The following is a 25,207-nucleotide window of genomic DNA, read 5'->3' as shown; positions in this document are numbered from 1 at the left end:
ATTCCATTGGCATCGTTTCTCTGAGGAACTGTAAAAGGCCTGTAACAAACGGAGAAGGAGAGGAAAAGGTGGTAAACTAGAATAACTGGCCTAAACTGAGTCTACAATGACTGCAAGCTCTGGGTTGCTCCCCAAGAAAGTGGACTGACAGGTTGCAGCCCTGCTGTCAGATGTCAGGGTGAGAGACCTTGTACCAGCTCCTGCAAGCCATATCTCTCAGTCCTTGCTCCATCAACCCCTGTTTCAGATCAATAGGAGATCTGATGGAGGAAGGACCCGCGGGGTTTTCCTGTTTATATTTTTCGCCTGTGCAGAGCAAACCTACAACCTGCAGCTGCAGCCCTGGCAGCTGTTACCACTCCTGTGATTCCTGAGTGTGGAAGGGCTCACGTACACTTCTGCACAGCAGCCTTGAGGCAAGGATTCAGGAAAGCATTCCAGTATGTGTAAAGCAATTCCTCTGTCTGACAGTGCTCGAGCTGCACTGAGATGCATGTTGTAGTTGGAGCTGGCTAGCTTGTGTATGATCTGCAGTTTCATCTTTGGCAGTAATGCAAACACACTATAGGCTGTACAGGCATTTCTCTTTCCTTACCTGCCTGCCTTTTGCCTTCAGTATTCTGACCTCTAAGTCAAGCGCCAGTGGCCATGAGGCATTTTGTGACTTAAGGTTCACAGAGGGTTGGTAACAAGAAAGTTGCTGGTAACAAGAAAGATCAGAGAATCACAGAATGGTTTGGGTTGGAAGGGACCTTAAAGCTCATCCAGTTCCAACCCTCTGCCATGGGCAGAGACTCCTTCCACTAGACCACGGTGCTCCAATCCCCGTCCAACTTGGCCTTGAACGCTGCCAGGGATGGGGCAGCCACAGCTTCTCTGAGCAACCTATGCCAGTGCTTCACCACCCTAACAAGGAAGAATTTCTTCCTAATGTCCTATCTAAATCTCCCCTCTGCCAGTTTAAAGCCATTCCACCTTGTCCTGTCCCTACTTGCCCTTGTAAAAAGTCCCTCTCAGATCACCTGTAGGCCCCCCATTAGGTATTGGAAAACTGCTTTGAAGAGTCCCATCACTTAAAGCAGAGTGGATAATGCTGAAAGAAGAAGGTTGAGTCAATGATAGCACTCTCGAGGACAGTGAAGCAGGGCTTTGCCACCATACCTTCCTTGGCAAGATTTGGTTCTACTTCCCGATCTGGGTTGACACAGGTCATGGTGTTGAGGCCACCCCAGGTGAGCTGCTTAGCAACTGCTCACAATCTCCATTCTCCCAGCTGCCGCTGAGAACACAGGTATGGCCCTGAACCCTGCACGTCTCACACTTTAGTCCTAAACACCAAATCCTGTAAAAGGCTTTATTATTTGATTCCATGATTTTAAAGCAACAAGTGGAAAAATCATTTCAGGCAAACCCCACATTGTGCTGAGTCATTTCCTCCTTCACACTTCGGATTTTTTCCTAGATACACTTGAAGGCAGAGGTAGCTTTTGATGACATGTCCATACCCTTCTGCTTAGCTTGCAAAATCTACTTTGGGAAGCAATCATCTTTTTCAGTGGTTTGCTCCATCACTCGTCATAAATAGGGTAACTGATTTCAAACCGCACCTTCTAAAAGCTATTGTTGTAGTAATAAATAATAATAACAGCAGCAGCAATAATGACAGTTAGGTGCAAAACAGTCTCTTAAAAAATGAATGGACCTTTGGGAACATAAGTAGTCCTGAAAACATGATTAGTACTTCCACGCAAAGGGTATAATTGATCATAAAGTAACGAGACCCTGAAATGCCTCTCTTTGATGACTCTGCAGGCAAATTTTAATCCTTCATTAGCGATACAGAAGCTGTGCATAGAGCCATAAGAGAGTGTTTGACAGGGTCATTTGTATCCCAACCATTCCCATGCACTAACGAGGCTGCCATATCTGCGCAATGAGCATTTACTCCATTAAGGCAAAACCAACTTATTTTCCCCAAGGTACAACCACCCAATAACACCAGAGAAATGGGAGTTTCCATGGCCCACACCTCCACCAGCTCAGCTTTCACACAGCACAATCTGATGCTGAGCTGAGCACGGTCTTTTCACCAAAAATACTGGCCATAGAACCCCTCTGGGAACAGAGAGCATCACTCGGAATCATAAAATGAATCAAAGAATCACAGAATTATAGAATGCCTAATCTAAATCTCCCCCCTGTCAGGTTAAAGCCCTGTCACTACAGGCCATTGTAAAAGTCCCTCTCCAGCTTTCTGTTCGGCCCCTCTAGGTATTGGAAGACTGTTTTAAGGTCTCCCCGAGCCTTCTTCAGGCTGACCAAGCCCAGCTTTCTCAGCCTGTGTCAATAGCAGAGGTGCTCCAGCCCTCGCAGCATCTCCTGGCCTCCTCTGGACTTGCTCAAACTGCTCGATGTCCCTCCTGTGTTATTGCCCTCAGAGCTGGACACAGGACTGCGGGGAGGGGGGTTCACCAAAGCAGAATAGAGGGTGAGAATCCCGTCTCTCAACCTGTCTTCATGTATGTGTTCCCAATCCTCCTACCAAGGCACTCCAGCGATGGAGGTGGTTAGGGGACTCATGAAAGAGTCATACAGAGAGAGGGCTTCTGCTTGCCACCTGTAGGCTTCGCACCCAACTTCACCACGAGCAGCACGCTGAGGAAGGACTCTCCTCGGGTAGCCCCGGGGGAGGGTGGGGACCGGGGTGCGGCGGAGGGCTGCGAGCCCGCCCCGGGGCGGGGGCAGGAGGAGCCGGGGGCGACGGCCGTGTCCCGCGGGCGGGCAGAGCCGAGGGTGGATGCGCCCCGGCCATGGTCCCCGCGCTGCTGCCGCTCCTGCTGCTGCAGCCGCTGCTGCCCGCCGGGGCTGGCGGCCGCTGCCCGCCCCGCTGCGCCTGCACCCAGCGCGCCCTGCGCTGCCCACCGCCGAGGCAGGGGGCGCCCCCCGTGCCGGCCCGCGCGTAAGTACCGCGGGGAACGGGGACTGGGACGGACGGGCAGCGGGAGGGGTTTGAGCATCACTGACCCCGGGGAGGCGAGGAGAAGTGGTGGGGCGCTTGGGACTGGGGTTTTCTTGGGCTCGGAATGCTGCCCGGGAGGTAAAAGCCCAGGCGCGGAGTGTTCTACCCGGCAAGAAGATGCGCGTCTTTCGGGACGTTTTCTCGATGGCCAAAATGTGGTGCTCTCAGAACCGCGTGGCACCAGTCCCGGTGGCAGAGGGAAGTTGTCAGAACTTTCAGTCTTCTCCCGCGGAGGCAGGAGGCAGAAGCTTTCCTATTCTAAAACCAGCACCTTGTAGTGGCACGGTCAACTTTAAGCAAACCGGACTGAAAGGTTGATGTCTGGTCTTAAAGCTTCTGCCATTTCTGGGGGTTCTTTGCTTTTTCTTTCACAAATCCATCAGACTTCTTGCAAGTTCTTCTCCAAAAGCTTGTGCCATTTAATGCCCTCGATATTGAAGCATCAGAATCCTCTGAGCAGTGCTTGTTGCCTCTTTTTGAGTTTCAACTCATTGACAAGTGAGTGGCTAATCATTTTCCCCTCTCTAGTAGTAAAATAGCTGCTGTAAGTTTTGACAGGCTGTCTGGATTTCTGTAGGGTGATCCATCATATCTTTCTGCCTAATGCACCTCTGGGAATTAGGGTTAAATTAAAACAACAGGGAATCACAGGCATTCCCTTATCCCATTCCAAGCTCAGGGTCTAGTAGACCACACCAAATACTTGATATAGGTAGGTATTCAAGTGTTGTTAGGTTGTTCATGGGTTCAGTTACAGGACTGATCTAAACAATCATGGCATCAAAATACAAGATTTGGCGACCTACAAATACCATACTTACTGTGTCTAGGATCCCTCAGTTACCTGTGCATGACTTGAGAATGACAGGAACATGACTTATGCTCTTGGTAACAAAGCTTGTGTTTTCCAATTTTCATCTGATTTGTTTTAAATTTAACATGCTTTTGAAATTCCCTAGAGATGATACTAACCCTGATCTCCTCTTCGCTTTTTCCTTGGCTTGAGGATTGATAGGACAAAGAAACACTAATTTGTATTGCTCTAGAGCCAATGTGAATCATTCCTCCAAAGTCAGTTCTTAGAAAACTTTCTATCCTGAATTGGTTTCTTCCTCATTTCATAGACTCACAGAATGGTTTGGTTGGAAGGTACCTTAAAATTCATCTAGATCCAACCCCCTGCTATGGGCAGGGACACCTTCCACTAGACTAGATTGCTCCAAGCCCTGTCCAACCCCGCCTTGAACACCGCCAGGGATGGGGCATTCCACAGTTTCCTGCGTTACCTTAGTGCCAGAGAAAGCAGAGTCCATGGATGCTGGAGAGGCTCTCCACAGTTATTACAAGAAGCACGTTTCTTCCCTGGTGTTTGTATCACAGGCAGAGCAGGCAGTGCATCAGTCACATCAAGGATCCCTGCAGCAGCAGAAACAAATGGGGGCTTAGTTTTTGCAGTGATTTAGCATGTTTATTAGGATGATGCACATCACAGCCCAGAGAGGCTGTCAAAAGCTCTAAACTGACTTTTTTCTCTCCTTTTTTGGTTTACTCTTTTATTTTTCCTTTTCTATCACCACAAGAATAAGTGACATCCCATCCTCAGTGGTCAGGTTAAGGCAAGAGAAGACTTTTTCCCTTCAAGCTTTAAGATAATATTTAATCTTTATGATTGTGCACAAAGTCTAGACATTAGGCTGGCTGTAGAAACCAACTTTACAATCAGAAAAGAGTTCAACCAAGATTCTGCTCAATACTCCTACAGAGACAATATTTACACTTAGATGTCAAAAAAATCCCTCTTTCAGTCTGACTTTGCAGACATGTCCAGCTCCTTCATCTTCCCTCTCTCTTACTTCTATGGCTTTTCCAGCTTTGTTAGTACTGATTCCCTCTCCTTCCATACTTTGCCAGTATTTTTAGCTCTCTTCTCCCGCTGCCCAGCTCTGTGTATGAGAGGCAAAGCAAGAGAAAGTAACTTTTGTTCCTGCATAGCCATATCTGTACCTGTGGGCACCAGGGGAACTGCAGAATAGTGTTTGCTGAAGTCCTTACTACTATGGTCATTCAAGAGAATAAACACCAATATGTAACTCCAGCTATACCTGAGTAATTCAAGCCTTGATGCTGTAATAAGCCATGCTTCCAGATGTACTTCTGATATATACCCTGTAGGGAAATTTCAGCCATTTTTCTTCACCCAAGTTATTCTTGCCATGTCACATTATTGCTGGAAGACTTTTCAAAATCATTTGAGTTCCGACAGGTTGCAGAATGATGTGTTTTATACAGTCCTGAATGGACCATATTTTTTCACAGGCTCCTGTTTTTAATTTGGACATTACACAAACCCTATAGAAACTCCATTATCCAGACACCTTTTATGCCATTTTGGCTGGAGGGGCTATGCATCTTCTCGTTTCATCAGAAAAATAATCTTTCACACACCATTATATTTTGAAACAAAACACGATTTTCCTTCTTTTGAAGTCTTGTATGTACTTTGGGGGGGTTAGTAAAGTCTAAATGGATAGGCATCCAACTCCAGCTGTACAGTAATGGGCATTGGATACCTAATACCCTTCTGCCCCTTACAAAACCTCGTTTCACAGGGAGGTTCACTTTGCTGTGCCTGAGTGTGACCATGTATGCAGGGCTTCTGTGGTAGGGTGAGTGGCACATCATTAGGCACCAAATTACCAGGTACCAAATTCAAAACTTTGTGGCAAGAGCCTGAAGAAGTAGACAGTTCTACCATATCTTCACTGGGAGCACATTTGGCTCTTTGGAGTTGAGAGAGGAATTCCGTTTCATGGCCAAATTGTCTTTCATAGGAGATAATGAATCACCCATCATCATCTAGGGGAAAGTACTCTCTAGCTGCTTGTGTAATATATCCAGCATCATATTTCACATTTCAGGTAGATAATGCCCGATACACAGGGCTTTAAAAATCAATGTAAAGTGCCAACACTTTGCATTGCCCCCAGAAGCTGATAAAAATCCTAGGCAGATGACAGGGTTTCAGTGTTAATTTTTACCAACATTCCCAATCCTGAGTTAAGTCCAAGGGCACCACAGAATAAAAGTTTGCCACTCCCAGCAGAAGCCTACCTTATGGATTCACTTTTTGGGCATTAGAAAGATGAGTAATCATATAAAATAAAGAAACTAAAATATAAAAGCCTTCTACAGCAGGATGACAGCATTGGTGGATAAGGCTTTAAACTGAAAGAGGGGAGATTTAGATCAGACATTAGGAAGAAGTTCTTCCCTGTGATGGTGCTGAGGCCCTGGCACAGGTTGCCCAGAGAAGCTGTGGCTGCCCCATCCCTGGCAGTGTTCAAGGCCAGGCTGGACAGGGCTTGGAGCAACCTGGTCTAGTGGAAGGAGTCCCTGCCCATGGCAGGGGTTGGAACTGGATGAGGTTAAAGGTCCCTTCCAACCCAAAGCAGCCTATGACTCCTATAATTCCTGATAGCACCTGCTTCATTTTCATTGTGAACTATCAAAGTCATGTTCAATAGCAAAGACATCACATCAGATAAGGCCTCACTTTACTTGGCACTCTGGAAAGAATTAAGCCTGCAACAGGCACTTCTAAACTCTATCAACCTAAATGTCTATACATATACACAAACTGAATTGTGCTTAACAAGCTAGAGGATCTTCTTCAAAATGTGTAAGTATAGAGACATCCAAAATTAAAACATTTCCCTTTAACACAGGCAGGTTTCAAAACCTGCCTCAAGGTAAGTTTTCGCCTCAAGGTAAATTTTCACCTCAAGGTAAAAACTATGAAGGTAAAGCGGACAAGTGTAGGGATGGAAACATTCACATTTTTGGCGAATTTAAGATGTCTTTATCAATGTGAAAGTGTCTGGTTTGCAATACCAGTATTTTGAGGATTAAGAGAAGGCTGATTATGAATTGCCTTTTTCCTTTGTTGTTGCTGTTTTGCGAGATGCTTCATGGGACAATGTAATGTCAATGCAGATGAGTTCACAGTTCCAGCTATCAAGGTGAACTCACAAGAATGAAAACCCAAAACCCAATGAAGTTGAAATACAGAATGGATTGAGTGCCATGATGCAGCTTAGCCTCAGTATGTGTTAAATGTTCCAGGTCATCCCACTTAAATTTAATCACATAGCTAAGATGCCTAAGCTCAGAGCACCATTGCCAAAGGCTTTCTGCAAGCAGGGAGTGGGTCACTCCAAGCCACACACTACGGGGATTTTACAGCTGCCACACTGCTCACAGGCACATCACAGGGAGGTAGGAAGCTCTGGGATTAATATTTTGATGTAATCAAAAAGCAAGACCTGGTTTTAATTTTTTCACTTTCAGTTACATTTCTATTTCTTGTGTAAATGATAATACTTTTCTGGCAGACAATTTCACAACAGGCATGTTTTATCTTCCAAGGAGCCCCAGCTGATGGTGCAGATGTGGGAAGTTCCTGCTGCCAGGGTTATGGAGCATTATTTGTGAGGTTATTTCAGGTTCTACTTTTTACCTCTCTTTGAAGTTCTTTTCCTTTTGGCTCAGAACATTGAGTGCTATTGCAGGTTAACTCTACCTGTCTGTCCTCTCAGGGACATATACATTTTTCCAGGCTTTTAGTTTCATTTCTGATTTAACCAAACCTCACACACAACAAAACATGCCACTGTCCATCTAGACACAGTGGCATGAAAAACACACATATCCTTACAGCATTCCTATTGGGTAGGGAAGGGTTGTTATTCCCAGTTTGCTGACATAAAATCAAGGTGCAAGGAAACTAAATGATTTGCTCTAAATCACACAGACTGTTTGGAACATAGCTAGGAATTGGCTGCCAGGTTCCTTAGCACATCTAGATTTGTAACTCCAAGACATACATGTGTTTCGCAGCCTGCCACTATATTGTGTGGGCATGACACATGTATATAAAATACATATATATTAAAAAGTTGATAAACATTTTTAATTGCCTTCATATAAAAGATTATGACAACAAAGGGGAGAAAAAAACATGTTATATGAATAGCATGGAAACATTTCAGTCAAAAACCTTGAGGGGTGGTTTTTAAAGATGGAAATCAAATGTCTCTGACTAATTATAAAGCAAAATGGAGCAATTATCTGTCTGCACAGAGATAATGTCTTGAAATATGTTAAATATTTTCCTCTGGCCATTATCAGGGAGAGTATGGCCATGGGTAGATATATTGGCTGGTAAAAGTACTGTGATTCAGACATGGAGTAGAACAGTAAAATGCAGATCTGTCTCCCACATCATTATTAACTTCTCAGTCTGAGTAACTAAAAGATTAAGAAGGACAATATATGCTTGCTTTTAATCAGCTGCTTAAAAGCACCAGACTGATGCAACTAATTTTAAAACAGAATGATAAAAACCCAACCCAGGCCTGATTTCGGTTTCTTCTACACTTGTACGCAGCCAGACTACTCACAGCGAATGCAGGGTGCCATGGTGCAGCATTACAGGGATGCTGCTGGGATGAAAGCATGGTCCAGCAAATGCAAAGATACTGTTTTATAAAGAAACCTTTACATGGCAGCCACTTTCTCTGAGGAACTAACTTTAAACAAGCCTATAGCTTCCTTTGTGAATGTAGCTGCTCACTTCCATCAGGCTATTAATTTACTTACTGCATTATGATTATTATTGATTTGATGGTGATTAGTCTCAAATTTATGCTGTTGAGGAACTGCCCCAATATCCTTTGAATTCCATTTAGCTGAGATCAATGGTAAATGGATCAGGCCCCAGAAGCACAGAGAACTGCAGGCAAACTGAAGTGGCATTATCATAGAATGGTTTGGGTTGGAAGGGACCTTAAAGAATTGTGCTTTATTCGTTTTCCCCCTGCCATAATGGTAAAATGGCTAAACAAGGAAACCCAATGCCTTACAATCCTTTCCTCCCTCTCTTCTTTTTCAGATCATTTACTCATCTCCCTGTAAAAGTAATCCCATCGCATGCATTTGAAGGACTTAGAGATGCCTTCATCATGTAAGTTGACAACATTTTCCACATGCTTTTCCTTAATTTCTCACTAGAAATTCTAGAAATTCCATCATAAATGTCCACCCCAAACAACATCTTTTTCCAGTAATGTGAAAATGTGTTGCTAAAACATACTACAGGTGAACAAAAAACAAAACAAACCACTGGGAAAGGACAAATATAGCATTTCTTTTCTTACAAGAAGTATATAAAAGATCCTTTGAAAAGGTGTGATTTTTATCAGATGTTTAACAGATCACATAATGAAACATTAATCATATCAGAGAGAACTGGGTACAGATTAACAGCTGATGATAGGGTACAGATTAACAGCTGATGATAGGTGCTTTTGATTGGCAGAGGAGATAGATTTTTATCATCCATCATTACCACTGCAATGATAGCTATGGCATTCTGTGATCATACATTTACATAATACCCAAATGAGGTATTTCTTTGGTGTTTTGCACCAAGAGATAAGCTTGGCAGGGGAATCGGCAGGACTGAACCCATTTCTCGGATCTTTTGGTTTACATATGTTGTAATTTTGCACACTGGGTCTTCGATGCTTCCCCTCCCTTGGCTTTGTACCTATTTTATATCAAGGACTCAGACCATAAAGCTCACCTGACCACTCTTGCCACTGAAACAGAACACTGTTCGTTGTTATTCCAGCTGAAAGATGGCAGGCTGGAGTCTCCAGTATGTATTATTATTTTATCTGAGTGGTGTCTAAAGGACAAAGCTGGTGACCACCACCACATCAGTGCAGTCCAGAACCTAAGGAGGAGCACCAATGATGCCACTTTCTTTTCAAGGAGCACTTTTTATAACTTCTCTTCACCTGTGAAAAGCACATAATGCATCAGATATTAAAACATGTATTAGATGTTACATAATTTACTTTCAAGTAAACAAAAAAAGAAAGTAGAAAACATTTTTGGGGTGCCTTCTTGAAGGCAAAGACTTGAAGGATGAGGGTAATGCAAATGCCTGAATAGACTTAGGTGGACTAGTTCAGCTTTTAGTGCTCATTGGTTAAACAGTTTCGGTCAAATTAAAAATGTATATGTTACTGTAGCTCTAGAAAGTAGAAAACAAGCTGAACTCTTCTGCATGTATTCCACTGCAATAAAGTATGATTGTAAACCCCAAGCCTACTGTATTCTTGCATTCACTTGCATCTGAATGGTCAATGGGAACATAACCATTTTCAGATAGGAGACCAACTTAAACCCATGAAGTTTTTCCTACCTGAATGACTTGAGGCTAAACTTGCCTAAGCTGTACATGTATCCTGTTCTTCAGAGAATATTTTGTTCACTGACATTTTCCCTTTGATAAAGAGAATTTAATTGATTACTTTGTGTCCTTTTAATGGATCTCTCCAGATTAACAGCATAGAAATCAATGTATTTGTCTGAAGCAAATCTATAGAACACTTCATAATTATATTGAGATTTAGTGTTACTTTGAAGAATGCACATTTTAAAATCTTTTTTAGTTTAATCTCTAAATCATCTATTTGGCAACTGATCACCCTCTGCAAATCAAATGATAAATTATTCTCACTACCATCAGTCATTCCAACATACGTAAATGGTAAACCAGTGGCGGACAGGAGGGATCCCACGGAAGGAGCATGTTTCAGACTCCAGACCTGAAAGACTTCAAGTTTTGCCAGCAGGCACTGACCTCACCAGCCGCTGAGTCTCTAAGGATCAGGTGCCCAGCAGGCCACCTGCCCTACATCTATCTTTCATTTGAGTAACTAGTGCAATACCAAAAATAGAGTTTACTGAGAAGATGGAAATTTGCTGTTACAGAGCAACTTACTCCAAAGTGTTGGCATTCCATTTTACCAAGACAGCAACAGGCCTGTCTCCCTCAATCCCAGCTGGCACAGGCTCTCAAGTAGTCTGGGGTGAGGCCTGGACACTTGCTGCCAAACAATTGGTGGGGAGGTTGAACAACTCTGCATAAAAGGAGGAAATACAAAGTGGAAGGCTGATTTCTGGTATCTTTTCTGCTAATACATTGCTTTGTGTCTGCCTTTTTCGTTACAGTGAAATCTCTCAGAGTGACTCCCTGGAGAGAATAGAAGCGAGCGCATTTGACAGCCTTCCCACTTTGTCTGAAATGTAAGCACCAGTTAAAAAAAAAAAAAAGGCATCCAGGTCATGATTTAGGATCATCAAGGAATAAGCAGTCTGCAGAGAACTATTCTTGGACCAAATCTTTCTCCATTACTTCGCTTGGCTTTGGATTAGATCTATGATGAGAAACATTTCTCTCCAAAGTACCATATGAAATAGTGAGCACTGTGAAAGGTCTAGCCTTGGAGAGCTAAATCATGCAAAGACATCCATGCGTAGAGAGTACTACTGCTTACAGTGAGCTCAACGGCAGAAGCAGAGCTCTGTCTAATTCTACTGGCACTGTCAAGCTTTCTAAGCAGGGAAATAATTCCAGATGACAATTGATGAGAAAAATCTTCCTTTATGAAGATGCAGTTCTCAAAGCCCTACAGTATTTAAGTACAGCTGCTTAGTATGCGTAGCTCTTCTTTCGAGTGCTAACATATTACTTAAACAGAACATGTACTGATCCTAAACTTGACCCACATAGCATAGGCATCTGAGTGAGTTAAATGCAATGACTAGGAGAATGTTCTGAAATATTTAGTGAAATTGGAAACTGTAAATCTGATTCAGTAACTCATTACTGCCTTTTGCACATAGCATGATCAGTGAGTGCCTTAAAAATGGTGTAACTGAGTGAGAAAAATTCCATCTCTTTTTTTTTTTTCCCTTATATGTGAAATCCATTAAAGTCAGTTACTCACATAAGCAATAGATACAGATTTATCCAACTCTGACTGGGTCCAACTTCCACTAGAATCAATGGTGGGTTTAGGGAAGGAATAAAAGATTTGACCCCATGCATTCACCTACATTTTGTGGATAGCTTGTCATTTACCTTTCCTCCAAAACCAAAAAGGTAAGCAAGACCATTAAAGAGCTACAGGCTAGAAAGTAAACCTTTTTGGACTCTGAATGCTCCACACCTGCCTCACGTTGCAAGGGCCTGATGTTCCAAGCTGCATTCTAGGCCCCTTCTAATGGATGATCAAGGTAAGTGGGTTCAATGGCATTCCTGGATTTCAACTCTTATTGCAATTTCACATGCTAAAACCTCTGAATTTTGTAAATTATGCATAGGGAGGGAGCTGGGCTACAGCTACTGTGCATTTATGCAAACATAGTTTTACCAGACAGTACAGCTGCAAAAAGTGTTACCTGATTAAGAGGTGCTGCCCATTTTTTGCGTGACCAGTAGGAAACACTACTTCTCACACACTTATCTTCATCTCTCAGTTTCTGCAGATCTAAGTAGGCATCTAGTGTTATTAGCCACTGCTCTAAGGGAGTCCATGGTACTCTAGGAGGTTAAACCCTCTCAGGAACTGCCTTTCCTGGCTAGACACGGCATCAGTTATATAATGGAAACAAGGGATGATGCAGCTGTTATCTTTTGCCAGCTATCTAACAACTGCAGGCCATTTTTATCACCAATAGTGCTTCAAAATGCACTCATGATGTATTTGTAGAAGGTTGGTTCACAGCAAGAGAACCTTCTGCCATATTCTGCAGTTGGCTGTTTTCTGACAAAGGAAAAAATTCAGGACCCTCCCAAATGTATAACAATTATAATCCTGACATATTTTCCCTTCATTACAGATTAATCCTGAACATGAAAAATCTGTTGCACATTGAGGACGGAGCATTCAGAAACCTTCCAAGACTAAAATACTTGTAAGGAAGAAAGAAAGAGTTCCGTTTCTTTTCTGGTTTTCGTCCCTCTATAGGAATAGACAAATAAAGGGGTATAAGGCAAAAAAGGTTTTCATGCATTACAGTACACCAGGAATACATACATAATTTACTGTGCAGGTAACCAATAGCGAGGTCTGTCAATAGGCAACTAAATAACGTAACCCAGGACAGTAATGGACAGAAAAGTAGTAAAGCCTGAACATTAGTTCTGCTAAGTGCTTATTTCTAGAATAAAGCTTTCAGATTGATAAGGTACTATGCAAAAGGGGTAACTAAAATCTCCTCCTTGTGCTTAATGTAGAGAGAACAGACACTGCTTCCCCAGAACACTGCTTGAAGATGCTACAAAACTTAATATTTACAGGCCTTACAAACACAATCGGAGCATACTTAAAAGTTATTATATTTGTCATTCACTTTTTAATGCCTTGTTTAATGCATGGTAAACTCGTAACTACTGAGTGGGCTTTTTGTTGCATCCACTGTGGTAATCTTTCCTCCTGTAAATAGGAATTATGCCTTTCTCTAGGAGCATCTGTAACACTGGAATAAGACAATTTCCAGACCTGACACAGATCTTCTCATCAGAAGCTTACTTTATTTTGTAAGTAGAGACCCAACCTAACACAGCTGTGAGTCTTTGCCATCTTCTTCCTCCTGGCTCACTGACAAAAATACCTTTGTTTTTTGATTTATTTTTCTTCCCAAAGGGAGCTCTGTGATAACTTGCGTATGACAACTATCCCGCAGAATGCTTTCCGGGGGATGAACAATGAATCACTGACACTGTGAGTAAAATAATCCTAGCTCCAGTTCCTTCTGTAACGATAACACTTCTGCTTGAGGAAAGCTTTATAAAGCTTGAAGTTTGGCTACATAAAAATCTGGAAATTAAGCCCCATGCAATATGTGTCTGCATTGTGAGTTAAACTTGAAATTCTTAGGAAATGGAGGGGTGTTCTTCAAGCTGAAGAGGTGAGTTTTATCCAGAAGCTAACTTCACTTAGGAAAGGAAACAGGAGGAGGAATCCAAATCCTCATCTTCCATGCACTGTTGTTTTTTAAACCTACCATCAACAGGTCATGAAGACCACAAGCCTGATGTCAAAATCTCTCTTCTCCCCACAGGGATATGGTTTCTTGAAATAGTGCTTTCAGGGCCCAACTAAGCTGAAAGTGTTGACCAAACAGTGCTAAGCTTCAGCTGCACAGGGTCCCTCCAAAGGAGAGGAAAGGAAAGAAGAAATTGGTGCAAAGTACCAATGTTTGTTACCCTGATTTCTTTTGACATTGATTCCCATAAGTTTCCACACCCAAGACTTTACTTTTAGCAAACTGGATTCATTGGTACAGCCACCTGTGAGATGATTTAATGCTAGGTGAGATGCCCTACCTGAGGAGTACAAAAAGCAGCAGAAAGCCAAAGTGTCATCAGCCAGAACAGCAAGAACCATGTGGATTTCACAGCACCCTTGTTCTCACAAAAACTTCCACAAAGAAATACTGAAATAGGGAGAAAAAAAACAAACAAACAAATATCACAGACTAAGCCTCTCTACAGGATGTGCCCAAAATTCAGGTCTCCCGAGGCAACAGAAGCAGAAAAACATATAAAGGAAAAAGGAACTGCAGTTGACAAAATTAGGCCCTTCATCAGGCTGATGTGTGGGCATGACAGCAATTTTGACACAGAATTTATGTATTGGTCAATACCTTGTGAAACCATTAAAGGGACTGAACATAAATGTGACTGAACACTACTACTATGCAATGTTAAAGAGGAGCAATTGCTTAGATTAGGGCATCATTTCCTCTTATAAACCTCTTTTCCTACCAACAAGTTCTACGAAAGAAATTCAGCAAAATTACGATTCTGTTAATGGTGCAAGAAAATGAACATAAAAGAGATGGAGAAAGGTGCTTAACTTTTTTACTGTAACCCTAAAGTGTATTAAGTGGGAGGGAGTCTAAGTCACGAAACAGCCAATGATCAATTTTTTTTCCCATCCTTTTGTGATAGGGAGCTCATCATTAGAAGAAAGGGATTATTTTACCAACAGATTCCTAACTGTACAGCTACATCTTAACTCCACTCCATGTGCTTAACTGTAATTAGCTGAAGCAATTTTTGTTACAGCATAGTCTGGTGAAACACAAGTAATCTATGAAGATATAGAGTAATAGCTGTTTCTACAAATAGCTAATTTATTTTTTCCTACAGTTAGTGTTTCATGTATTTCTCCTCTCCAGGCTGAACAAGCCTAGCTTGCTCAACCTGTCTCCACAGCAGAGGTGCTCCAACACTCTGAGCATCTTCATGGCCTCCTCTGAACACACTTGAGCAGGTCCATATCACAAATGGATTTTTCTCAGTGAAATCAGACCCATAGGCTAGATACCCTAATAAAGGAAAAGAGCTGGACTTAGGTGCAGCAGAGCCCAGCCTTTAGGTATCTGGCCCCAGGGTGGGGAGTCAAGAGAACCCAGGGCAGCACAAGAGACAGCAGGTTTTCCACAGCAAAACTCAAGCCTGGCAGCAGCACTCTGGAGGAGCTGACAGCTCACTGGCCACTAGATGATGCACAACTCACTCCTGCCTCTCTGCAAAGCTGTCTCTTGGGCTGCTGGAAGATTTCTCTACATGGGATCTACAACGCAGCAGCATCCTCTAGGCTTTAGAGATGCTTTCCATCTGACACTTCTCTAGTCCTTGCAGTCTTTCATTTACACTTGCTGACACCACAACATCCAGGTCTTCTGTCTCCAGGCTGGCGTCTGTGTACCAGGCACTTTCCTGGACTAATTTCTTGTTTCAGGATCTCAGCCCAAGATAGGCACAGGTGAGCCCTCCAGAGAGGGAGGATCTGCTCATGAGCAGTTCTCTTCTACACCTAACAGAAAGGTGCTTAAGGTATTTAAGCTCCGCCTTCTTAATTTTAGAGTTAAGTCATGCAATAGTTACCCTTGTTCTTTATAAGCAGACCCTCTAATCATTAAAATGAATGCAGCATTAAGATTTTAAACCTGTAATACATAACATAACCTCATCTTTTCCCAATCTTTTTCCCTTGTATGCTTTTTTAATCCCCAGCAAATTGTATAAAAATGGATTTGAAGATATCCACAGCCACGCCTTCAATGGGACAAAGCTGAATCAATTGTGAGTATGTTTCCCCTCCTATTTCTTTTTAAACAGTAAATAATAGTTCTAATACAGTAAAGACTCTTTCTTCAGCCTAAGCGACTGCATTTCCTGATCTCCATTAGAAAACCAATGTTTCAGTGTCACTCAGCTGTTAATCCTGCAGTACTTAGTGCTTTTCCTGAAACACCATTCCTTAGAGAACACTGCAGGTTTTGCGAGAAAAGCTCATTATTTTTAATAAAATTTCATAAATTTCTAAACTTAGCAGCAATGGTAGAAAGCTTGAAACTGCAGCCCAAACTGAGGAACCTGCATTTCATATCTGGAAACATCAATCATTTCTAAATCACTCTCACATGCTCTGGGACTAGCCTCTTGGTTTGGGCAAAACTTCTGCTGCATTTTTGGACAGGGCTACTGCCACAAAGGAACCAGACTGGTTGTTCTTGGTCTTAGTCAGAAGAAATCAGAAACGATCAGAATTAAGTGTAGATGATAATGGTCTGATGGCATCAGCACAGGGAAAGGTCACATGAGAAATACAAGCACTCCCAGGCTAGATATTGCAACAACTGCTGTGGCGAGAGAAAAGACTGAGAGAGAGAGGATGAATCATAGAATGGTTTGGGTTGGAAGGGACTTTGGACATCATCCAGTTCCAACCCCCTGCCACAGGCAGGAACACCTTCCACTAGACCAGGTTGCTCAAAGTCCCATCAAAATACAGATATAAGGAGAGTTCATGTTTGATTCCACAGAATCCTGAGGGACAATAAGAATCTCAGGCGGATACACAACAATGCCCTGAGAGGAGCCACAGGGCCAGATGTCCTGTAAGTATCCATTGCTCCACTGTCTGTGCTTTTAAGTGTCCCATGGGAAGGTTGCTGTGCCACGTGGACTTTGTCATCTCAGCAAATACAGGCTTTGAGTCTGGAAGGCGACTTGATCTCTTACCCTCTAGTTGTAAAATGGAAGCATGTCAATGAGATGCATGAAATTACAGGGTGGAAGGCTGCTTGCACCATAAGAAGTGCAGACCAGCCAGTTCTAGTGCTGGCATTGACCTCCATCTCTTAGATATTTCAGCCTTTGCTTTATTTTTGTCAGATTTTCCTGATCTTGTTCCTATGCCTTATATCCTGACACTGAAACTAACTTGTCTTTTGGTAAGATAAGTATGTTTTTACAATATATTATTTCAGAATTTGGTTATAAAAGTGAATGCTGAATGTATGCTATAAGCCTGTGCTGAATTAAACACATTATCCTCCTCATGATTTATCGATCAATTACTGGAGGGGTGCACTGACTGTAACACCATGCGATAAAACACAACGGGTGGTTATGTAAGTAGCTCTCTGTGCCACATGTGCTGTTTTGTTCCTTTTATTGGTGCTTTAAGGTACATGGCACTACTAACTACTCACTTTCAGAGTTGTAGCCTTTTTTCCCCCGACACTGAAAATTCTTAGTCATGTTGATAGCCTTTCCTCACACAAACAGCCCTCTGAAGATATCCTAAGCCAAGCTGCTTAAGTTGGTCTTGGAAAGAATGACAGATTCTTTTATGTGTTTTAATTAATAACTATTTAATTAAAACATCTAGAACAACCCTTTGTAGCTAAGCAGAGAGCCAAGAGGGCGTTTTACCTGTTAGCTGGCTGGAGAGTCACATTCACCTCTTCCCTCTTCCTTTCTTTGGCCTAAAACTGCCATCCCTCACTCTGCATGGTGGTACAGCCCTTGGAGCAGCAGCGTTTGATTTCCCCAGGAAAAAAAATGAGCACCTTGCCTCACTGGGGCTCCTGTAGTTTCACAGGCCACGTTTCTGAGCAGGTATCAGGTGCTGAAGTAGCTTTGCAGACTTAGACCTTTGTGAAAAAACAAGCTGCTGCTACCTACTGTCATGCTTTGGTGGTTTCTTTTATATATACGAAAAGAGAATACTTTCTATTTCACAGGGATATTTCTTCAACAGCCCTGGAGTCCCTGCCTAGCTACGGGCTTGAGGCCATTCAAGTCCTAAATGCAACGTCATCATACTCATTAAAGAGACTGCCACCTCTGGATAAATTCAGCAGCCTTGTGGAAGCTGTTCTAACGTATCCCAGCCACTGCTGTGCTTTTCGAAATCTAAGGACAGAAAAGTAAGTTCAAGTAGCTCATTATTGTATTGCAGTACTTCAGTAGCTCAAAAATGGCAATTTTTCTTTATTCAGCTCACAAGGTTTGATTATCCTTATTCCAGTGCCAAGGAAGCTTGTACGTGGTACATAGCAAGGCCTCATGAAACAGATCTTTCCTAAAGCCAGGAAAATGATCCCCATTTATTTTAGAACTGAAATGGATCCCATCCTGTGGCCAGGATCTGCCAGCAGGAATATTATTTTAAGTTTGCTTAAAGCTTCTATTCCAATTAAAAAGTCCACTGGCACGTGGAAGATAGACCTCCATCAACACAGCATGTTGCCCTAAAAAAAAAATCCCACTGTAGACCTTCAGCTATGTAGCTTATTTAATGCAGGCAATATGATGACCTAGTAGAAAAAGGCAGCTTTCAGCTACCCCTTGAAATTAGGACCTGACATATGCCTACAGAAAGAGGTTACTCAGTGTAGTTCCAGTCATTTCAGATAATAGACAGTATTGTTCTTCCCACAGTTGGAAACTGTGGCGCAGAGAGCTTTGCATCTGCCAATTCAGGCAGTCAGTGAGACAACTGGAGCTAATTTTCCAGCATTTTTGTTTCAAAAAAATCAACCCTCAGTAGGCTTTAGGCAGCCAAAGCAGCTCCAGATTAGTTTAAGCTATGAGGATGTCTCAATTCTCATCTGTTTCAAATGAAGGCTACAGAAAAAGCATACTGAGCAGTCATTTGTGAGGAGCCTGGTCTGTGTGACTTGCATGTCATTGCATCGGGACTATGTTGCAAAGGCAAGAGTAGAATCCAATTCTTTCAGGTAAAATTAGGGGTGATGGCATGCTTTCTCTGCCTACCTGATTTTACTAAATGGTTCCTGTTTCTGCAAGAACAGAGCAAAGATTCTACAGTCAAGGTTTTTCCATTGCTCCCAAACTCTGATTCAGTCCCAGATGAAGTCTCTGAGTATATTAAATGCAGAGGCAACTGTGAGGAGGGAAAAGATTAATTATTCAGATGAAGATAACCAGGTTTCTGATATTATATTAATTTTCAAGTGCTTCACTCTGCAATGTGATCATAATCTATGAAAACAGGGGTGCTTTAGTAAGTCACTATATTTATATTTATACTTATATTTAATAACTATTTCCTTAGGAAACTGGTGAAAAAAAACCCTGCAAATCAAGAAACTGGACTGCACTCCTAGTGGGGCATCAGCAGGGCTCAGAGCAGTGCTGATGCATCAGCTATCTGCACAGCCTTAGCTACTGGAAAAACCTGTATAAGCAATGGGCTGCTATGTTCTATATGGCCAGCTACTACAAAAGAATGAGAAGCAGATCTCTGGCTGCTTTTCTTGTCACCTACTGATGACAGCAGAAGACCACAGAGGCAGGCCTCCCAAGACCTTCCCAGCTTACACAGGGAAGAGACTTTTTGTGGTTATGCATTCTCATGTTCACATGCCTGCTGCCTATTCCTGTCTCCTTCTACCCCCTTCTCTACTGTACTCTACATAGTCATCTCACCCAGTTGTTACCGTTCCTGCCCCATGTCCTACTCCTTAACACCTACAGACTTCACTCTCTGCTTAGTGAGATGTGGTGACATAGTCTTACATACACCTGACTGGGCAAGCAGGTTCACTTAAGATAGCACCACAGACATTAGGGAAATAAAATCCTCGTACCAAATATTCTTGAGATTTCTGAGGTACAGTTGTGGTGTGCTCATTCCCTGAGGCATGTCAGTAGAAGGCAGCATTCAGTCCCTTTCTTTCCCTGGCCTGAATATGGGGAAAAAAGAAAAAGGCAGGTATATATACCACAACTTAAAAAAAAATTACAGCTTCTGTTGCCATCTTATTATTGATAAGCGTCACATAGGGGTTGGTATCTTATTTCTCTCATTTTATGTAAAACTTTCTATAAGCTTCCAGGTGTCCAATTTTCTTACAAGTACACAAAAACAACTTAGTGGTTTTGCTGGCTCTTTCTACTATTGTAGCAATGAGGTGAGGCAAAGCCATTTCCATTCACATTGGTAGAGTACCTGGCCCATGCTTCCAACACCTCAAAACCAGAGGTTTTACCAAATAGATCATCTTTCAACTTGTACTTTTCAAATTGCTTTACTTCCACCATGTAAAGTCTACCTCCGGATCTCAAACAGTTGTTAAAAATAGAGAATCAGGCCAGCTTCCCAGCATTTGTTAATATGCACTTCTCTAAAAGCTGGCATAACTGCTATCATTTGTGGTGGAGAATCTGGCCCACTTCAATGCAGTATTTCATAAGGCAAACCATAGCTTTTAATTTCAATTCAAGTTATTTTTCTATTAAAAAATGGATCATAAACAATAACCAAGCTTAAAGTCCATCCTTAAGTTCCCCGTGAGGTACTGCTTACCGTCACAGTATTTGAAGCCTTCTTCTCCCCGCTTTCAGAGGTCTAAATGAACATTCACACTGCTGTAAAGCTAACTCCAGCTCACCTTACGTACCTGCGAAGATCACTTGCAGAGAAGGTGAGAATTTGGCCAAAATCCAGGCTGCAGCTCAACTTTCTTTCCATTCTTCTTTCAGACAAAATTCCTTGCTTTCCATTTTTGACAAGTTCTCCAAAGAGTGTGAAAGCACCATGAGGAAACCAACTAATGAAATGTTGTAAGTACCTCTCTGCATGCAGATGCTGGAAGTAGCAAATATGGACTTTCCCCTCCTTTTGTTTGTGTGTTTCTCCTAGACCAGCAGGTCTTTTGCTGCCAGTTCAGTCACCCTTGTAAGTTGCACAGTGGTAATTTTACCATCATTAAACCAAGACTTGTGATTTTGATGTTCAAAAGGAATGGGGAAAAAAAAAAGTAATTTCATGAGCTTTACTTATTCTAGCTTCTCTTCTGAATTGTTGAAAGACTTTCAAAACAGTGATTAAATATTTAAGGAAGTTAACAGCCTACAAGGAGGCTTTTCATGCCCTGAGATAATTGCAGTTGTTTGCATGATTGAAAGAAGAGCTGTTACTGTTAATATTTTTTTCCTATAAAAGAATAATTACAATTCTGTATATCAGTAGTTTCCCTTGGCAGAAATAGAGTCCCTGAGTTAGAAGTGTGATAACCCCATGCAGTCGTTTTACTCCTCCTAAACGCATCTTTCCATATCATCACAGTTCTGTTTGACAGTGTTCAGTGGGACACTGAGAAAGGCTAACATCAAAACTGTTGCGTTGGCCATGCTGGTTGACACAAGCTCTAAATCAGTATGTAATGGAGAAATTTAAGGATTTGCTACTATTTATCCCTCTGCAGCTAAATGGGAGACCTTGGGATTTGTCAGCAGCCCTGAAATGGGGTTGGAGCATTGTAAAGTCTAGAAAAAACAAGGTTACAGTCACAAAATTCCAACAGCTAAATACAGCTGAAGTGTGACTGATTCACTGGGGTACTGACTTCCTTGGACATTATCTTGTTTGCTGGTCTCCTGCAAACGAGAACTCCTACACTTGCCATTTGGTTTTATTTGACCTGTTGGAAAGCAACAGCTGCCTTGAATCTCCTGTCACTGCTTCTCATCTGCTGCATGCCTGCATCTCCTCTGCATGCCTCTCTCAATCAGTCCTGTCCACTCCACTCCTAACCACAAAACCAAAGCACTTTAGGACTACAAAAAGGCAAAGTCTACGCAGTCAATAGGACCAAGAATATATTGTCTCTATCACGGGTGGCTTTGGGGAGAAACAAGGTGAGGCAAGAAGGTAAACACAGAGCATTAGACCATGTTATAAAGGTGAGTGAAGTGACATCCCAGTGAGGAATGTGATCACACAAATCAGCACTGCCTATGCCGGAGAAATCCCTCTGCTTCAGATTAGCATCTGTTGCATTCCCACTGTGCAGTAAATAGTCTGCCCAGTCTATTGGCTCCTGAAGATTTTGCTTTGCTAAATCCCAACCCCAGCAATTCACTGAGCAGACATTAGATTAAGCAGATGAAAGTAAAGTCATGCAGAACTGGCTGCAAGTTGCAAAGTTTGGAAAACCCCAGCAGAAATCAGCTGAAAGTCCCAAACTCTCATTAGAAAAACACAAACCAACCAGCTTGCACATGGCAGCATGTTTACATGGCCTCTCAGAAATCAAAATAATTTTATATTCATAAATAGAAACAAATACATTCCCTGCTCTTCCAGTTTAAGCTAGGCAAGTAAAAGACAGACATTGAGCAGTTTTTCATGTAAGGAGAGAAGAGGTAGGATAACCAGATTGGGAAGTTATTTTCCCAACAGGAATAGCTGAAAAGCAGCTCAGCTTCATTTGCCAGTTAAGACCCTGCTCCAGAAAAATAGTTTAAAGTACATGCTTCAGTGGATGTGGAAGTTCAAGTATGCATTTAAGTTATCCCAAAGCTACCAGTTTTCTGGAGAGCTGCCCTCAGTAGAGATACGTTCCATGTTTCACACTGCAGATTGTCTGCCCACAACCCTGTCAGGATAATTGGGTAGTTGTGAAACAGGTACATGTGCTGGCAGGGAATCAGAAAAGACAGTGTTTGCTTTTAAAATGTTTCATCTTTAGTAAGCTTATCCCCACACTATTGGTGACCTAGAGATTAGAGAGGTCTATTTTAAATACCTAAAACATTTATAGTTAGGCATAAGGTCCAGTCTAAACTTAATATATTCCTAGCCATCTGGTTAACTGTGCATTTCTACTCCTCGCTTTATAATACTGCGAACATAGAATACCTCAACACTTCCCAAGTCATACGTATTCTCAGGACTTTGTTTAGTAAGTGCATTTCCTAAGGGAGGGTAATGATGTGCTGTTAAAATCCTTAGGTTACTTTAGTTTGGCTTCTATAACTGTCTGATAAACCTATAATCCATCAATGCAAGTGTTACTGTAGTTTGAACTGCAGTCTACTGGCAGCATGAGAACAATGGCTCACTTACAAAGCAATCAAGGTAAAGTACTTACAAATAAGTAAGTTGTATGAGAAAGCATTCCTGTGGATGTGACTGTGACCTTTGCTGCTCTCCAAGGCTGCTACCCATAAATAGGCCTCCTTACAAGGCTTCATTACATGTAAATACCCTGTAGAAACACAAGTAGTAACTGATTTAAAACAACAGTTATCTGTTGTATTTTACAAAAGAATGCAAGCAGCACGTAACAAACAGCTCACTTCCATTTGTGGGGGTTTGTTTTTTTGATAGTTATAGATATGGCTCTTACAACACATCGCTGTGGTCAGCAGAAAAAAGCATGTACCCATTCGCAACAGATGAAGAAACCTCTCCTTACAGTTACTCAGCCATTTTCAATGACGGCGAAATGACCGGCTTCGACTTTGAGTACGATTTTTGCCAGCCTAAAATACTCACGTGCACTCCAGAACCAGACGCATTTAATCCCTGTGAAGACATCCTGGGATACAGCTTTCTCCGAGTCCTGATCTGGTTCATAAACATCCTTGCCATTGCTGGCAATTTCACTGTGCTCCTCGTTCTCATCACCAGCCATTACAAGCTCACTGTTCCTCGCTTCCTCATGTGCAACCTCTCCTTTGCAGATTTTTGCATGGGGCTATATCTGCTGCTCATTGCCTCTGTTGATGCCCAGACCAGAGGTCAGTACTACAACCACGCCATAGACTGGCAAACGGGCAGTGGCTGCAGCGCTGCCGGCTTTTTCACCGTGTTCGCGAGCGAGCTCTCGGTGTACACGCTGACCGTAATCACTGTAGAGAGGTGGCACACCATCACCTACGCCATGCAGCTGGACAGAAAGCTACGGCTGAGGCATGCTGTGCCCATCATGCTCGGAGGCTGGATATTCTCTATTTTAATAGCAGTGCTGCCCCTCTTAGGGATCAGCAGTTACATGAAGGTCAGCATTTGTTTACCCATGGACATTGAAACGGGTCTTTCCCAAGCTTATATACTGCTGATCTTAGTGCTAAATGTTGTTGCCTTCATTGTCATTTGTGCTTGCTACATTAAGATTTACATAGCTGTTCAGAATCCAGAGCTGGTAGCTGCCAATAAAGATACCAAGGTCGCTAAGAGAATGGCAATACTGATCTTCACAGATTTTACCTGCATGGCCCCCATCTCTTTTTTTGCCATATCTGCTGCCTTTAAGGTACCTCTCATCACAGTGACAAACTCCAAGATCTTGCTGGTTCTATTTTACCCCGTCAACTCCTGTGCAAACCCATTTCTCTACGCAATTTTCACCAAAGCATTTCGAAGGGATTTCTTTCTACTGATGAGCAAGCTTGGCTGCTGCAAGAGCAGAGCAGAGCTTTACAGGATGAATTATTTCTCTGCTTACACCTCCAACTGCAAGAATGGCAGCTCAGCCACAGCCCCCAGCAAAGTCTCACAAGCACTGCTGCTCTTGTCAGCGTTAGAGAAGCCGTATGCTGCAGCAGGGGAGAAGATGTCTTACAACAAAAATTAAACCAGAGCCAGTAGATGCAGCACTTTGCAAGGCCAGTTGTAATTATTCTAGTGACTAGAGATTATTTTGTAATAGCTTGAACACTTCACAATAAATAAAAATGCTGATCAAGAATTCTTATGCAATGCAACTGTTCTGATGTTCACAGTGATGTTTTCCCTTTCCTTCTTTTGTAAGGATAGGCATGGAAGGTAACTATCAGGCAAAACTCTTGTTTGGGGGAACCAGTGGAGCCCACGAGGAGTCAAGGTGCTCTTGAAGTTAACAGGTACTGCAGTGATTGCAGTCTAGCTCTTTTCTCAGCTCTGCTTCTCTGGAGTATTTAAAGCCTGTCTGCTACCTTTCAAACCTTCTTTTTCCATTGCCTGTCAGCTGTGCCAGCATTGTTGGGTGAAAGAAAGAGCACTGAACTAGATGCCTCCTTTCATTTCATCAGCAGAAACTTCCAATTACACAGCCATCTACATGCAGCTACAGAAAAATGTTCAAAGACAGGCTGGATGGGTTTTGAGCAACCTGGTCTAGTGGAAGGTGTCCCTGCTAGAAGATGTTTAAGATCCCTTCCAATGCAAACCATTC

General features: G+C 42.4%; 2 protein-coding genes across 3 annotated transcripts in view; one reads left to right on the top strand and one right to left on the bottom strand.

Moving 5' to 3' along the window:
• STON1 (stonin 1) overlaps positions 1-25,207 on the bottom strand; it is a 230,086-nt gene that overhangs the window by 155,148 nt on the left and 49,731 nt on the right.
• LHCGR (luteinizing hormone/choriogonadotropin receptor) lies at positions 2,785-24,742 on the top strand. 2 transcript variants are annotated; one of them, XM_061475262.1, is made up of 11 exons: positions 2,785-2,959; positions 8,970-9,041; positions 11,102-11,176; positions 12,776-12,850; positions 13,401-13,475; positions 13,582-13,659; positions 15,963-16,031; positions 16,775-16,849; positions 17,981-18,166; positions 20,748-20,828; positions 23,380-24,742. In XM_061475262.1, the coding sequence occupies exons 1-11, from the start codon at positions 2,811-2,813 to the stop codon at positions 24,626-24,628; spliced, it is 2,184 nt and encodes a 727-aa protein (XP_061331246.1). In that variant the 5' UTR covers positions 2,785-2,810; the 3' UTR covers positions 24,629-24,742. The 2 variants fall into 2 exon arrangements, with proteins under 2 accessions (XP_061331246.1, XP_061331245.1); XM_061475261.1 differs by having other exon boundaries at positions 20,610-20,828.

Source organism: Pezoporus flaviventris, unplaced genomic scaffold, assembly GCF_033815535.1.
Source record: "Pezoporus flaviventris isolate CSIRO_AGI_PZ_B2104156 unplaced genomic scaffold, CSIRO_AGI_Pfla_v1 ptg000083l, whole genome shotgun sequence".
NCBI lineage: Eukaryota > Metazoa > Chordata > Aves > Psittaciformes > Psittacidae > Pezoporus > Pezoporus flaviventris.
This window is presented reverse-complemented; position numbering and strand designations above follow the sequence as displayed.